Below are 15,516 nucleotides of genomic sequence, written 5' to 3'. Positions count from 1 at the left end.
CACATTTCCATTTGTGTGTGTGTGATTTTTTTTACTGTGAATAGGAGAGAAATTCGGGACTCTCTATTTGCTGCTCTTCTTTAAGCAAAACTCCGGCCGCATCCGGATCGCTGAGGCTGAATCGGCCGAGGCTTCATTTGCGAGTGGATTCCACGCCTTTATGCTGCGAAAATCTTCAGACCGAGTCTCATGGGACAGCTTGACGACTTCACCACCGTTTCTTGCGAACGCCCTCGGTGTGGGGGTGTTGTTTTTGCGTGCTCACGAGCGCTTCGGAAGGGTGGATAATAGTTGACGAAAATTGCACAGCAGCCGCCTAAATGATGCTAAAGTCTAACGACGAGCCATTGCCTCTAAAGACGGTAGCTAGTTAATACGCCATTTACGCGCCCCACAAAACGTTTTGAGCCGTTCGGTGGTCGTAGCGGAATGGATGTTGTAAAGGTTCGCGAGGGTGGATATTACATCATGCAACATTTATCACGATGCACGAGAAAGTACATCTGCTGTACGAAATGGCTTTACGCGAGGTTTCAAACCACAACTCACAGCTATAAAGTGCTAAATTTCATCTGCAGACACACCTTAAATCACCCACGATGTATGGCATTTCAACAATCCATATAATCAAGCAAATCCAAACGTAAACATTTCTCCGCTTTATACGCTCCTTTCACGAGCGATTCCATTTAACGTATAATTCCAATCCCAAACCAAAGAAAGCGAACGAACGAGCTGAATCCCATTCGAGCAAACCTGGCATCGGTGAAAAGCGGGAAATAAATCCAATCGAAAAACGATCGCTACCGTCCTCGCTACTCAGTCCGGAACCGGGAGCATTACCATTCCGAAGACGAGTCGAGTTGGCTCTCGATGCGCTTTCTTCTAGCGTTTCTTTCTTTCTATTTCCCAGTCCTCCGAAGAAAAAAAACCCCCTTCAGAAGCACCTGCAAGAGCGACATAAAACACGTGAATCGCTGCTCGAAGAAACTCAATCATCTCACGCTCGGTCTTAACGAAATACAAGACTTTCAAATGTCAACCACTTCAACCCAGCCCGAAACGGGCAGCCGTTCGCATCGTTCCGGATGTGGGTGGCATAGGGGGAGAGCCAAAAAAAAATGACTATAACTCTGTGGGCGAAACGCCACCAGCCCGCTTGAGTCCTTGAGTGCACGGTGTTTTCCCTTTCGATTCTTCCACTTTTCAGCGCAAACATACACCGGGTGCAGTGCTCTCAGTGGGTTGGGCCAGTTGCAGGATATTTTGTCTCACACCACCCAAACCCGCAACGAACGAAGTTTCGAGTGCGGTACAATCGAAAAGTTAGATTGCACCTTCGCTCACGACACGACAGTCTCGCTCGGGTCTCGCTGATTGAGGTTTCGTCGCCTGGTCAAATCGCGTCCTGTCGGAAGCGATATGCCCCCGGGTATGCGACCTTCTCCGTCTCTTGTCCGTTAACCAAACACTTTATCTTGCGCCAAACCCCGCCGCGTAGCCATTTCAACCATCAAAGGAACCGTCCAGGCCGATCGCTTGCGAAACACGTCGGGAATCGATATCCGTTCCGTGTCTCTGGTCGCGTGCGCGATCTCAAACACGAAATGGGGTTTTTCTTTACGTATACCCATTGCTCTGAGGTTCGCGTTCAATTTCTTTGTATCGACAAAAAACCCCTCCCACGAGCGTTGGCGGATAATGAAAGCTCCCTTGGAGTTCCCACCTCAAAGGAAACAGCGTGTGAATTTCCATCCGCCCGTGGTCGCTCAAACCCAGCACCCGGAGTCTCGGTTCACGCGAAGGATATTTTATGCAAATGATAGATGGAGATGCTGCCACTGGGGGGGAGGTTTGGCGGAAAAGTCGATCGACTTGAATGTTTGCTTAATAGCATCATTATCCGTCCCTTTTCCCACCGGGGGTGGGTCCCACGCGCGTTCGGTGCTTTACTGCGCGAGGACGAGTTCACGCGGGGTCCGGCTTTGTTCCGGCAACGGCACCCCGAACGAATCCCAAGGAAGCCACTTGCTGCCGGTCGCACCTGCGGTGGTTGCGCGGGCATTTTCCTTCGAGCAGTTCCATTAAATTAGCCTGAAAATCTATGCAAATTCAATCATCAAACCCCCGAGGATAAGGTTCGCTCTCGGGTGCGGCTCAAGATCCAGCCCCAACCGGGCGAAAGCGCAGACATCCGGAACCGAACCGCGCGTTCACTGAACACAGCACGTCCACTGGTCTCGATAATGCACCGCTCCTCGACTCGATTCACTCCCGGGTCGGGCACTTAAGCGTTGGCCACCTTGGTGAGCGCTGAATTCTTTTCCTGTTTGGTTTCGCTTTTTTCGTCCTTTTTTTGCCGGGCCGTTTTCTGCGCACTACTCTATGCCACCCACCCACCAACCCATCCAAGCCATTTTCGCACGAAAAGTTCACGGTTCACGGAGGAATCCGCAAAATTAGGTGTAAATAGACAGCAGCCGAACGGGAGGGATCGTAACCGTTTCGGATTTCGGCACCGGGCGGTCGACTCGACGGAATGGAAATCGTGGATTGCTGGGAAAATATTTGATGGAAGCGAACGCTTCGTTTCGCACGGGGTCGTCGGGCGAGCTCGATTTCGCCTGTGAAAATGTGTGTGTTTTTTCTTCTTCCATTTAACCGTCTACGGGTGGCAACGGAACGCGCTCCGACAGGGATGAGGTTTTTTCGCGATTGGTTTTCGGTGTTTTGTGTGGCACAGGCGAAGGATAGTCAATCATACTAAATGTAGGAATAACTCATGATAACCGTTGATCGGTTTCTTTTGAGAGATGATATTTATTCGAATGAATACGTGTTTGAAGTGCTCCCTTTTCTGTGCACGGTTATTTTTGATCAATATTTCATGTCATCATGGCTACCTCTTGTGCTGCCAAGCGTTGAATCGAAAGTGATAAGTGAGAGAGATATACGTCTTTTTTGTAATTTTTATACTACACTCTGGGTCCTTGTTATCAAACTCATATCTCATTTGAAGGCAATGGATTCTCTTTTCTATTATGGTGTTTTAATAACGCGCAACACATGTTCGTGATAAAACATTCATACATGCCAATCTGTTTGGTCAATCTACGCGTTCAGCCTACTTTGATCCAGCCATCGATCATTCATACCGTGTCCGACCAATGTCGCTGCCAATCAAGCAGGCTGAATTATTTTATTCATTAGTCATCGGAAAATGCAATAACACAAAAATTGCATTTCTCCCGCGTGCACAAACATGATCAGAAAGAGAGAGAGAGAGAGAGAGAGAGAAAGAACGAAGATAAAAGAATATGAATCCATTGCTCCCGAAATATCACATCCATGCTATCAAGGCTAATATCAAAAACCCTTCTGGCGACGTAGTCAGGGTTCCAATTACGATTTTTAATGTACTTTTTGTTGTCACACTCTCACACACCCAGTCACACGCCCCGAAAAGTACACACGCAAAGTATAAAGTTACGCAAACAAATGGATTTTTTTTCCCAGAACACAACCCCACAAAAACATGCGTGTGGGAGGAAGCAGCAATATTGAGCCGCCTTCCTGATTGATTGATAGTGATTGGCTTTTTCACTTCGGAATAAAACAAGATAAAATCGCTTCATTTGCTCTCAATTCGCATCGGAGCTTTTTGCTCGAGAGTGCGCCTGAAGAGGATGCGTTTCGATAGCCATTACTTCGTGAGTGATATATATATTTTTCAAGTAATGGTTTTAAACATGTTAAGCACAATTCGATGTAGCAATAATAGATTAATTTCACAACCCGGAGCTCGTTTCACCCCATCGGCCATTTTACCATGCAATCTCTCGCATTACGATTCGTGATTCTTTTGTGATTTTTTTTTGCTCCAAAATCCAGCCCTTTTTTCCAATTAATCTAAATCACTTTGTTCCCTTTTGGTAGCCACCACCGGCGTCCACGCTGACACGGCTAATGAACGGAAACGGTATTCGCTTCAGTCCCCGATGCTCGTTTCAATTCGACAGGGAAAACTTCCGCCAGCGTTGTATTTCATTTCCTCGCTTGGGTCGCTTCACCCTCCCACCTACTCACCCGCCCGGTTCCAGTGACCAAGGAATGCATAAGTACACCGGGCCGTAATTGAGTTATCCTTCGCAAACCACGGGCTACAATGCGAACCTCAAATAATTCATCGATTCACCGATCCATCGATGGTTCGGTGCGGGGGTTAAGAGATTTGCATAAAGGTGACCTCGGGTATTGGCACGGGCAGGAGCAAAAAAGGACTTTGGTATGTTTGCCTTTTCTCCCTTGCTCGATCGACCGCGTTCCTCCCTCCCGGGATGGGGCACCTTGAAGCTCTGATTGATTGACTCACCGAAGCATAAGTGCTAGATCCAGCGTAACGATTTCCCGGCCCCAGCTTCTCGGAGATGAATATTTATACGGTGCCAAGCAGGACGCTGAACCGACCGTACAAGAGAAGCAGGTATCCTTCCATCCGCACCGGGATTGATTGCCCGAATTGTACAAACTTTCCAAGCCCAAAGGGATCAAGGGTCGTGAACGAGGAGGAGAAAAGAAAGGGACTCACCGCCAAAAAAAAATGTGACCAATTCCGCTCGGAATGATACGCGTTACTCCGCGAAGGATACTGTAAAAGTTGCAGTTATTCTAAGCTCACCAACAATCCGATCCCGACAAAAGCGGACTTTCCAGGGCGAGTGAGCCGGCTGGCTGAGTTAACTTGGAAGTGCAAACAACCCCCCTATCTGGCGTATTACGATGGTGTGGGTGGGGAGATCCTCCAACAACAGCAAACAAAAAAGAAGCTCCACCCAAACTAACCCCAAACGCGGACCCGCCAGGTAACACTTGCGTAAGAACACTTCGCGAAAATCGAATGAAAAGTTGACAAACTAAATATTTTATGGCCTCAAGCCAGTGCTCCCTCCCCCCCCCCCCCCCCCACCTCCTCCCTTACAAGCAGGCCCCGTGGCAGTCAGGTGGAAGTTTTCCGCACGAAAATCGCACCAACGTCATCAGCTGCCAACCACCCGCATTGAGGGCTGGGGTGGCGCGTTTCAAGCCAACCTTTTCGCACCAGCACGAGGAAACGTGGCAGCTTCCGCTAACTGTCGAACATCCCCGTGGGAAAACTGCACACATTACCACACAGCGGGTGGGGTTGCCGATGGGGTGGATGGCGCTGAAACGGGGAAAATATGCCGCACACGGTTTGCCATCGGCACCGGCACGGATGGGACACGGCTTCCACGGGACACCTTCAATATGAAGTCATGAAAACTAATAACACACATAAATCATTTCCCAACCCCCCTGGGGGGGGGCGAAGAGAGCGCATATGCTGGCCTGGAGGGGAAGGAGGGAAAGGCAGACAGGAAGGGAGTCAAATGCTGCCGGTAGCATCAGTTCTTACTCGTGTCACCCGCGATAAGATAGTTACGGGACGAAGACTGATTTGAAAAAGGTGCTCGTCGTACGTCGTACGAGCTGCCTCGGGGAAAAGGAGCTGAAAGCAAGCGAAAGGACAAACCACCCGAGTCTGGGGTTGGCACAGGTACCGAAGGAAAGCCTCCGAGGCAAGACGATGTTATTTTTGCCCGGTTTGCTGGAAAATTTATGAGCACATACGTGCAGAACGGAAGCACGAAGGCAGAGCAGAGCCGGCAAGGAAGCCACATCTTGGATGTTGGATGCTTCATCGGTATCCAGCGGAGGCGTTGCTTGTGGGCGTTGCGTGTCCTTCATCGGTGGTGCATGTATGCAATCCGACCCGTGTGCAATCGGTTGGTGGGATTATTATTCGATGAGCCGGGACGTGCGGATTCCTTCGATGAGCCAGCTGCGGCGCAAGATGGTATCAAGCGTACGGCAAATGTTGCCGATAAAATTTTTCTTTTGTGCATTGCCTTTTGAGGGAATATACGGATTCGATGAGATGCATCACGCAATGGAAGCATAACGGCTTTTATGCGGTGAGGGAAAACAGTGTTCCTGGAATGTTTGTATTCTTCTAAAACAGTCACAAATTAAACGAATTAAAAACCATTTTCTTCAGCGCAAACACTGTTTATTCCCAAGTTTATGAAGCTATTTAGGCAACATTTGCGTTAATAAACTGTTAAAGCGATCCGCAGTTCCTGAACAGCTCCCCAGCACGGTGAAATATTGCGTGTGAAATATTTCAACCGCATGGAAACGTTTGCACAAAACGCCGTAAATCAAACCGAAGCAAAACCCGTAATCGTACCAACTCCATTCATCATCATGCGCTATTTGCTTCGATCGGAGATAATGCTGCCCCACTGGCGAGTGGGCTCATAAATCGCACCGTACCTTCGGGATCGCTGCAAACAGAGGCAACACTCAAACCCAAACAAACTAAAAAAAAAAACGTGAAGCAACCGACTTTGGCCGCTCGGGCCAGGACAAAGCGCACGCCAGTAATTTCATGGTACGTGAATCAAACGCTAGGGCTTGGGTTGCAGAAAGCACACTTCAAAAATGTAAATCCCCTCCAGGGAGAGACACTTTGCAAGATTGTGTTACTTTTCCCTCCGGTTCCGTTATGCATCCGTGCCTCGGCCAGGACCTTAAGGCTCTCAGGTGCGATGCGGGTTGCATTTGCAAGGGTTGGAAAACCCTCTCTGAGCATTTTTTTTTCTTTCTTTTGAACCGTGTACGCCCGTGTGTGGGTGTGTGGAAGCTGCACATGCAATCCGTAACGAGGTGCTACTCGAGCCTCGCCGAGAAACCCGACCGATATTTATGACGGTCCCGGTCCTGGTGCTGATCATCGCCCATAATAAGCCCGCAAACCTCCATCGCTGCAGCGCCTTTTGGACCTCGGGTTTCACATGGACCCTTCCAAGCATAACGCTCCCCCGAAAGGAGCGAAAGGTCGGACGAATAAATTGGAATCAAAGTTCATCCATAAATTACACCAATCCTAAGGATGGTGGGTGGGTGCTTGTATGAGTTTTCCCACCCTTTTCCCACCGGAAAGCACCAATGCAAATGAACACCCCGGTGACAGGCTGGACCCGGGAAAGGCAGCTACACCGAAGCGTCTCCGTTCTCCGGGACGAGCGGTTCCATTTCGATAGTTTCCGATTACTCTGCTCACGGGGCCCGCCTAGGATTTGCGATACTTCCCTCGATGATGAAAAAAACGAGGCCACCGAGAACTTTCACCTGCGGGTGTGGATAGGAACGAGTAGGATGAGTCTCGGTAGGTGCCTGTGAGCATCATTCTTTATGAAAAATGTCCCACCTTATGCCTCGGATTCGTCCGCTCGTCCCCCGACAGTTGACTGTGAACTATTGACCGAAGCAATGCTCCTCAATGCGCTGGACCGTGTTATTGCGAACCGGGAAATATCTCAACCGGTTATCAGTGTCTTCGAGTTTTTTCTCTCCTTGTTCTCACTGTTTTCAATTTTTTTCATCATGTTTTTTTCTCCTTCTTTCGTGCACCTATTCGATCGCACGCGATGCTTTCATTATACGCTACACAATCGCGTTGGGTTCGCAATTTTCAGGCGGCGTTTTCCGCTGGATAGTTTCCCGTTGTTCGATCAGCTCGCTAATAAGCCCCACCCGGATGGATGGAAATTTTAATCAAACCAAAGAAGCATGCTGTTTACCGTTAGAGATCCACCGGTTCGGTAGAGTGATTTTCGCAATAAGCACCATTTCGATGCGTTGTATTTTGTTTTTTTGTTGGTTTGTTTGTTTCTTTCCTGCTATATTGAATTCATCGGGAAATGATTGAAACGAATCCTGGCTTTGGAAAAAACATCTATTTCATAAAATACAACGACTTGCTTCGATGCGTCGCTTAAACAGAATACATAACAATATAATTCCTTTTGTCGGCGCCATTCATACAATATTTTTTTTTACTTTCCTTTTTCCTTTGTTAACACGCATTTTCAAGCTCGGCACATCACTCGCGTAAGCTCCTTTGACGGAAAGTCACCAGCACGTTGCGGAAGAAGCCACCGAATAGCAAATCCACCGCACGCCATCAGCGCCAGGCGACACGCATTTTCGCAAAACCATGCCATCGTTCTCCGCAGGATCTTTATTACTTTCGCACATTGATTACAGATCGTCGCGTCGCATCGTAAACGGTGCTAACGATCCGAGCGAACCGGGCGAGCTCCATTTCCGGGGGCACCGGCGGGATGGCCAAAATCCTCTTAACAAACCAACATCACACCCAGCACGGAAGGCGCCACTTTTATCATACAGCAAGAGAAAACGAGGGAGAGAGAGAGAGGAAAATTCGGGGGAAATAAAAACACATTCACCGATATTCGGGCCCAATTTTTGTTGACTATATCATCGACAATCGGAAAGTCAACCTTGCACGCGGGGTGCCATTTCTCGAGGGAAGAAGGAAAAATCCCTTTCAGCCATTCCCCTGTTGATTTGAATAGGCGGATGTCATGCATTTTATGTCCCTTTCACGCCGTATCCTTCTTTCGCTGGGTTTTTTTTGCACCATGCTAGCGCAAAAGAATAAAGGGTTAGTCGGCACGGGAGGTGACACAATGCACGCATTATCCTGATTCCGGTTGGCGAAAAGGAAGCGCGAATCGTTCGCACGGAACGAGCTCCTTCAGCCCTCCGGGAAACGACGCGCATCAAAGGGATAAGAGTGGTTCGGGCCCGTTGCGTATCCTTATCCGTGCTGTGGCGTATGATTTTTTTTTCCTCCAGCTCAGCCCAACCCAACGACTTACCGATCAATCGTCGACCTCGGCACTCAAGAAATCGCAATCGAACTCGTACAGACACTGGAACACGGGCTTCCAGATCTGATGTAACGGGTTCGCCTCATCCGCTTCCGGTAGCAGCTGGTTTCGCCGACCGATACGAAGGTAGTGCCGGGCTCGCTTCGGATCCGGATCGTTGTACGGATACCATCGCACGGGTTGCCGCCCTCCATCGGTGTCGTTGCGGTCCCGGCCTGGTTCAGGTTCGGGGGTTGGATTCCTGACGCGATCCCAGCCGCAGGATGGGGATGGAAAAAAGCAAGACAAGCCATCAGATAAGATAAGAAAGCTACGTCGACACGGTAGATAGCACTGTTGGAAAGCACCCGAGTGCTGCCTGGTTGCGACTAAGCAGACAGGAGAGAGCGAGAGAACGAGAGGGAGAGAGTATATTTTTCATTCCCACTTCCGGTAGGGAGGGGAGGGAAAATCCGCGAAAAAAAAACAACATCACAACTCCATCGCCGCGCGGAAACGATAGAGATCGGCCCCCCTGAAGAAAAGGGCTGAAATGTGGAGCAAAGAAAAAAAAATTGAAGCTAAATAAAATATACCACCCGCCGGCGATGGAAAGCGATTTCCCTCGGAAAAGAATGACAAATTTGTGTAATGGTTCGTAATCGAGTGTAAGTGAGGAAAGGGGAGGGAGAGGGTGGTTTGGATGGGGAGACGGTTTTCCTTTTTCCGTTCGAAGTTTTCCCAACCAAGGCTCTTGGGCAGGGCGCGTGTGCCTGTGCGGGCACAAAAAAAATGCCTCACTCGACTCAAACGCTTATTTTTCGTCCCTGGCTTCTTTTTTGCTTCGATTCTTCCCCCTTCGTGGAAGGGTTTTCCCTCCCACAATCGCAACCAAATCACACACGACCGGGTTGCACGGCTTTCGAAAGCGATTTGAATATTCATGAAATTTATCAATTGTCGACAATTTTTTTTGCCTTCTCTTTCTCTGCTCTCTTGCCTGCGGCGGCTCAACGTCGACGTATCCCACTGGGGTTCGATTGGGCGGCAAGTGACGACAAAAGGACCAAGCGCAAGGATGAAAGCAGAACGGATAAATTGGCCAATTTACAGTGATTCCTTCTTCGGCGCATTTTTTATGTGCTCTTGCATTTGAAAAAGAAAAATCGCCGATCTGCTTGTCGTCACGTGAACGCCTTCACCCAACCTCCTCGGTCGAAAGGAAAATGATGACTAGTTTTCCTCGCGTGCCACGGTTGACCCTTCCTTACCGGACACTTCTGTGCATTGCCAACCCCGCGGTAAGGATCGGTCTGACCCAATTGGTCTGATTGTCGACGTTCGCAACGTGGGGGTGGAAGTAGACAGTGACAAATCCCCCCAAAAGCGCCATTTTGCAAATGGGCAAACGAAATACTACTCAGCCTACTCAGCGTAACGCGTGCTCCGTGAGCCATGTGGCTTATGCAAGGGTAAATTATGTGCCCCTCTCTGCAGTGCCGGCTTTTATCCCCGGCGTTCGTTAAATTAAATAAACCATACGGTTGAGGCTTGGAAAATGGGAAAGCATTCTGTTCTCAAAGGTTACCTTTAAAAAACTAAGCTAAAACAAACAACTCTACCTTTACCATCTGTGTTGGTTCCATTCTCGTGCGTTCACAAATTGAAACTATCCAGATGAGGCGTCGTTTCGCTTTCCCCGGGATTTTCCCACCGGAAGCACCTTTTCTGGCTTTCTTTTCTCGGTCACCCACCTCCTTTGCGCGTTATCTTCATTAACATATTATTATGTTAGAGCAATTCGAATTCGAATTTCTCCCAACAAACCCCAACCTCCCAAAGCCCCGAACAGTAACCTTGGAAAACGTTAAACAGGAAAAGAAAAACCACTCGCATTTTCTACATGGGCCTCCCGTGAGGGTGAACCTTAATCGAGACAATATCAGCTAGCTATAATGAAAACGGAAATGGTCCGATTTTCCTACACACCCGTGACACCCATTCCTGATTGACCTTGCGATGGGGAAGCATAGAAAAAGCAAAGCCTCCTATCTCGCCAAAAAACCGAAACCACTCATCTGTCAAACGAAAGGGCATTGTGCGAAAAGCATCCAAGTAGCCATTGGCGGTGAATCCATCAAGCATGGCCGCGAATGGCCACCCGGTCGGCCGCTTAAATCGCATTAGCGCTGTTTTTGTTTGATTTCGTTGCCGTCGCTTATTTCGTGCGCTTATTTCGACGTGCTGGCAAAATGAGTTATCTAAACAGTTCAGACCAGTTCGGCAAGGTCGCTGAAGGGCGCGAAAAACGCCATCCGGACGGCACATTTAAATCGACGCATCAGCCAAACGAGCCGAATTGGTTTGCCACTTCGACGACGGTGGGGGTGAAATCAGCCAAATCGTGGCTCCCTGTCACACTTGCCAGTTTGGATGAGAATTCGTTAGAGGTTTTTTTTGTCTGTCGTCACTTCTTCAAAGCACACCATTCCGGAAATGGAATCACAACGAGAACTCGGAAGCGTTTTGCCGGCGGCGTGATTTAATTTGTCGCTTAAGAGCCAGCGTTCAGGGCCGGTTTTCCCCTTTGATTGATTCCCGCACCCATTGGTGGCTAGTGAAGCTAAGCAGGGTGGGTTTTTCTGAGGGACGGAAGAATTAAATTTGCGTTGCAATCGAGATTTTCCTCGCCGGATCGAAGGGGAAAGCAAAAATAACAAACTCTACTGTGTGTGTGTTTTGCAGTGCAATATTTGTTTTGACGAGAGTAGAATATATTTTATGGAAACTTTCTACTCTAAGCCGCATGATTTCAGATCAAACAGCAGGCATCATCAATCCAGAAGAGTACATAAATTTAAGCCGCAAAATGATAAATCCACGCCGTACAAAGCCATCATCATGATCATCACACTCAACGCCATTGGCTGGTTGTCTATATCAAAAATTAAAATATTCCCAATCCCCTCTTCGCGCGAAACATTGATGAAGCCTCTCATCTCGTTGCATCACCACGGAAGGCTTCGTACGGCTTACCAAGCCCTAAGACGCCGTGGTTGATGATGTGTCCCACCCGGACGCGCACCTGACTCAAAAAGTAATTCCTCTCCAATTTGATTAAATCGCACCACTCGTGCGCCTTCCCATTCGAAGGGCTTACCGTTCGATGATTGATTACACCGCGCCTCGCCCACGGTAGCCAGCCCGCCCAGCGTTACGGGTGGCAAAGGGCCCACCCCTTTGGGCGGATGGATTCGATTCCGAAGCACGACCGTATTTGCATTTGAAATGCGCAAATAAATGACGGGTATGAATAAAGCAAATATAACTCACCGCGGGCCCCACGGCTCGCAGCGTGAAATTAACCCCGCCGGTACTCGACTCGCCAGGTCTTATGACCCGCGTTGGCGAACGCGCTAGCTGTGCTCGGGCGCGTGATTCAATTAAGCATCTGTCACGGGGCGCGTGCGAGAGACACGCGTTCGTTTGCACCCTTCCCGGGAGTCCTTGACGAGACGTTCGTTTACTTGCGGACTGCGTTGGGTTCGCTTTGGTTGGCCTGGTTGGTTTGTTTGTGGGCTTTTCCGGGCTCGCGCAATCGGTGCTGATATCCACGCCTAACGGTGGTACACGCGTGGTCATACATACGGCCATAAAAGACCCCTCCGGTCGCACAGTGCGTGCCACTCGATGGTCTCAGGATGCGATGATTCGCGTACTCGTCGGCATCGCAAATCGAACTGTCAATTTTCTCATCGGTGCTGCGCAACTGTTACCATGGAAACGTATAACGACTGTGGAACTGCTCGAAAACGAGGTAAGTTCCAGCAAAAATCACAAATGAAGGTAAATTTGAACACTACTTCTGAAATGAATACTAAAAGATATACTAGACTGCGGATTTTATAAACATCCCCACGTAAAACATTCCACCTAACGTGCAGGCTTTCCGGCAGCCTAGAACGGTGCACTTTCGTCCTTCCGATTCACCGATAAAAGGCCACATCATTAACAGCGACTCGCAACGCCGCCAAAATCACCAGCACGCGGTGCCATTGTGCGTGCAAACCAGAACCTGGAATGATTGATGGATTTCGCCCCGAACTTACCCGTACTTGATAAAGTTTGACCACAGGCGCAGCATCCGGCGCTGGACGCGGCGTTCCGTCTGATAACCTGCATCGACGATGTCCTGCTGGTCCTTCCCCCGGTACAAGTACGGTGTGAACAGATAACCTAGATCGTCCCCGTGCATTGGACCGGTCAGGTTCGGGCGCGTTAGCTGGTTCCGGTAGTACACGTTCTTCGCGTATCCAAACGCGCCATCATACGCGAACAGATAGCGGTACAGGGGCGCTTTCTGGTGGGTAGCGGTGTGCCGGATGAAGTACTGTATACCGTAGATAATGTCCGAAATGCCTACGAGCTCCTGGTAGAAGCGACGCCGTGACATCGACCTGTTGCCCGCGGCAGTAGCCCACCTATCGAAGTACTTCCCTATCAGCTCGTACACGGTCGCGTTAGTGTTCGGGAAGTTGGCCGAAGTGTTGGAAAAGTCCCCATCGTAGTAAAGGTTGCTCTGCTCAAGCGCGGTGTAGCCCACGAGCAGCGGGACATCGCTCACGGGAGCGGTCGAGCGGACCAACTCGAACGGATCCTTACCGACGAACCGCAGGTCCGGCTCCAACCGGTAGCTATCGTCCGATGGCATGAAGCAAAAGTGGTACAGCGAGAAGTAGATGACGCGGGACCCGTGGCTTAACTCCATCAGCTGGTCGAGTGGTAGGTCCTGGAGCTGCTCGTGGCTCGTTACGTCATTCGCCTGCAGGTACTTGCGCCCGCACCGGTCCGGGTCGTAGTCGAAGGCCCACGATTGCGTCATGGTGCCACTCATGATGATCGCGTTGTGGAATAGGCCCTTGGCGGCGGGTGAGTAGAGATGGTACGTCACCGAGGCTGCTCCGGCGCTCCACCCGCACAGAGTGATTCGAGACGCGTCACCTCCGAAGCTGGCCGCGTTTCGAACCGTCCACCGGAGAGCCTCGAGCTGATCCAGCAGGCCAAGGTTTGCGTTGATGCCGAGGTCGGGTAGTGAGAGGAACCCGAGCATGGCCAACCGGTAGTTGAACGTCACCACGATGATGCCCTGCGGAAGAGACGCGATGTGGGCGCGATAGGCATGGATTAGTCATAATCCGCTTTCGAATCGATCGCGTGTGGGCTCGCCATCACGTCAGGATTGCAGGGATTGTGGTTTTTTGAGGTGCCTAAGAAGCATTCCCTTTGAAAGCGACCTAAACCCCGGTAGCACGGTAGCCGCAAAGCTTCTCAAGCTACAAAGCCCCACTTTGTTCACAACAGTCGTCAGAAGAGATTGATTGGAGCCCTCGAAGGCTTAACGTCTGTCACCACGTGTTCGAAAGATTGTTAACGAAAATCAATCAAATCTTGCTCTTGATAACGTAACGCAAAGTAACATATAAGGTAAAGGATCTTCAGCTATCGTATGTTGATAGAGTTGTGCTATTAATATTGTTCAACCATCACAATACATCATCATTGAATGATCGATTACAGAAAGCCAAATCTGTGATTAAAATGAAACGTTTCGCTGTGAAATATTTCACCGTGAAACGTTTCATACGATCGCCTATGCGCCTCACGTGATGTCTTTCTCTGTAAACTGTGTTGCAACTGGTCATGTCGTTTAGTCCTTCTCACTTCGTACTCACCTTCTCCACCAGAAATTCCGGCCCAAAGATGTCTGTCTCGGAAGAGCCCACGACGAACGAGCCACCGTGGATCCACAGCAGTATCGGCATCATTGACCTAGATGAGTTCTGCTTCGTACTCCATAAACCCTGCTTGCGAGTGTACACGTTCAGATACAGACAGTCCTCGCTCGTTTCCAGCTTATATATGTCATCGGTGAACGCTTGTGGGCATGCCTTCGAGACGTTCCGGAAAAATCGAGCCCCCTCGAAGTGGTACGGCTGAGGGTCCTACAACGATATCAACCACCATCGTGCGTGAGCTGTACGTTTGGCACGTGGAACCGTTTGGTAAGCAAAACCTCAAACCGGAGCTTCCCGATCGGTGGCTGCACGTACGGTATACCCTCATAGGCGCAATAAGCCATCCCACCGAACGTTTTACGGCGCGTGCCAATAGCAAGCCCTCGATCAAAGGCCACGGTGCATTCATCCGACACATCACCATCGGCTGCATAGCGATCAAGCGATGCACCGTGTGACGATAGAGCCACGACAAGCGTCACTAGTAGGGTGAGCGTGATCGACAATGCCACTACCATCGCCACCAGGTTCCCTTTGGTGTTGGGCCTACGTTCGCTTGGCATCACTTGACCGCGAAGGGGCTAACTAATTTTTGACAGCACTTTCCCCCACTTTCGCAGGTGCACATTCAAAACGGGGAGCTTGACGCGCGGTAACAACTGCCAAAAATCTACACTCGAACTCGCCACAACACCTGTACGGAACGGCAACCACCGAACGCGAGCTCACACTCGAAGAAACTGCAGTTCCGAAACCGCGAATGCAACTGGCCGTTCCTTCGACCATTCCAGCCAACGCAAGATGGCCCTGGATGCACTTTACACTCACGCCGGTCAGCACACATACACAGTCGTAGGTATCGGGAGGTCGGTAGGAGAATAGAAATTTAAATCAATCCGTTTGCAGCTCGCCTTCACACCCGAGGCGAACCCAATACCGAAGGCGTATCGATGAGCACCGAG

The 15,516-nt window shown here is 49.8% G+C and overlaps 1 protein-coding gene across 1 annotated transcript; it reads right to left on the bottom strand.

Moving 5' to 3' along the window:
• Positions 1–7,841: 7,841 nt before the first annotated feature.
• LOC128722126 (juvenile hormone esterase-like) lies at positions 7,842–15,072 on the bottom strand. The gene is made up of 5 exons (XM_053815959.1): positions 14,833–15,072; positions 14,492–14,761; positions 12,869–13,905; positions 8,769–9,021; positions 7,842–8,260 (listed from the first exon to the last, which is right to left on the bottom strand). The coding sequence occupies exons 1-4, from the start codon at positions 15,070–15,072 to the stop codon at positions 8,772–8,774; spliced, it is 1,797 nt and encodes a 598-aa protein (XP_053671934.1). The 3' UTR covers positions 7,842–8,260; positions 8,769–8,771.
• Between the last annotated feature and the right edge of the window lie 444 nt (positions 15,073–15,516).

Source organism: Anopheles nili, chromosome 2, assembly GCF_943737925.1.
Source record: "Anopheles nili chromosome 2, idAnoNiliSN_F5_01, whole genome shotgun sequence".
NCBI classification, from domain to species: domain Eukaryota; kingdom Metazoa; phylum Arthropoda; class Insecta; order Diptera; family Culicidae; genus Anopheles; species Anopheles nili.
Note: the sequence above shows the minus strand (reverse complement) of the source record. Positions and strands in the feature narration are given on the sequence as shown.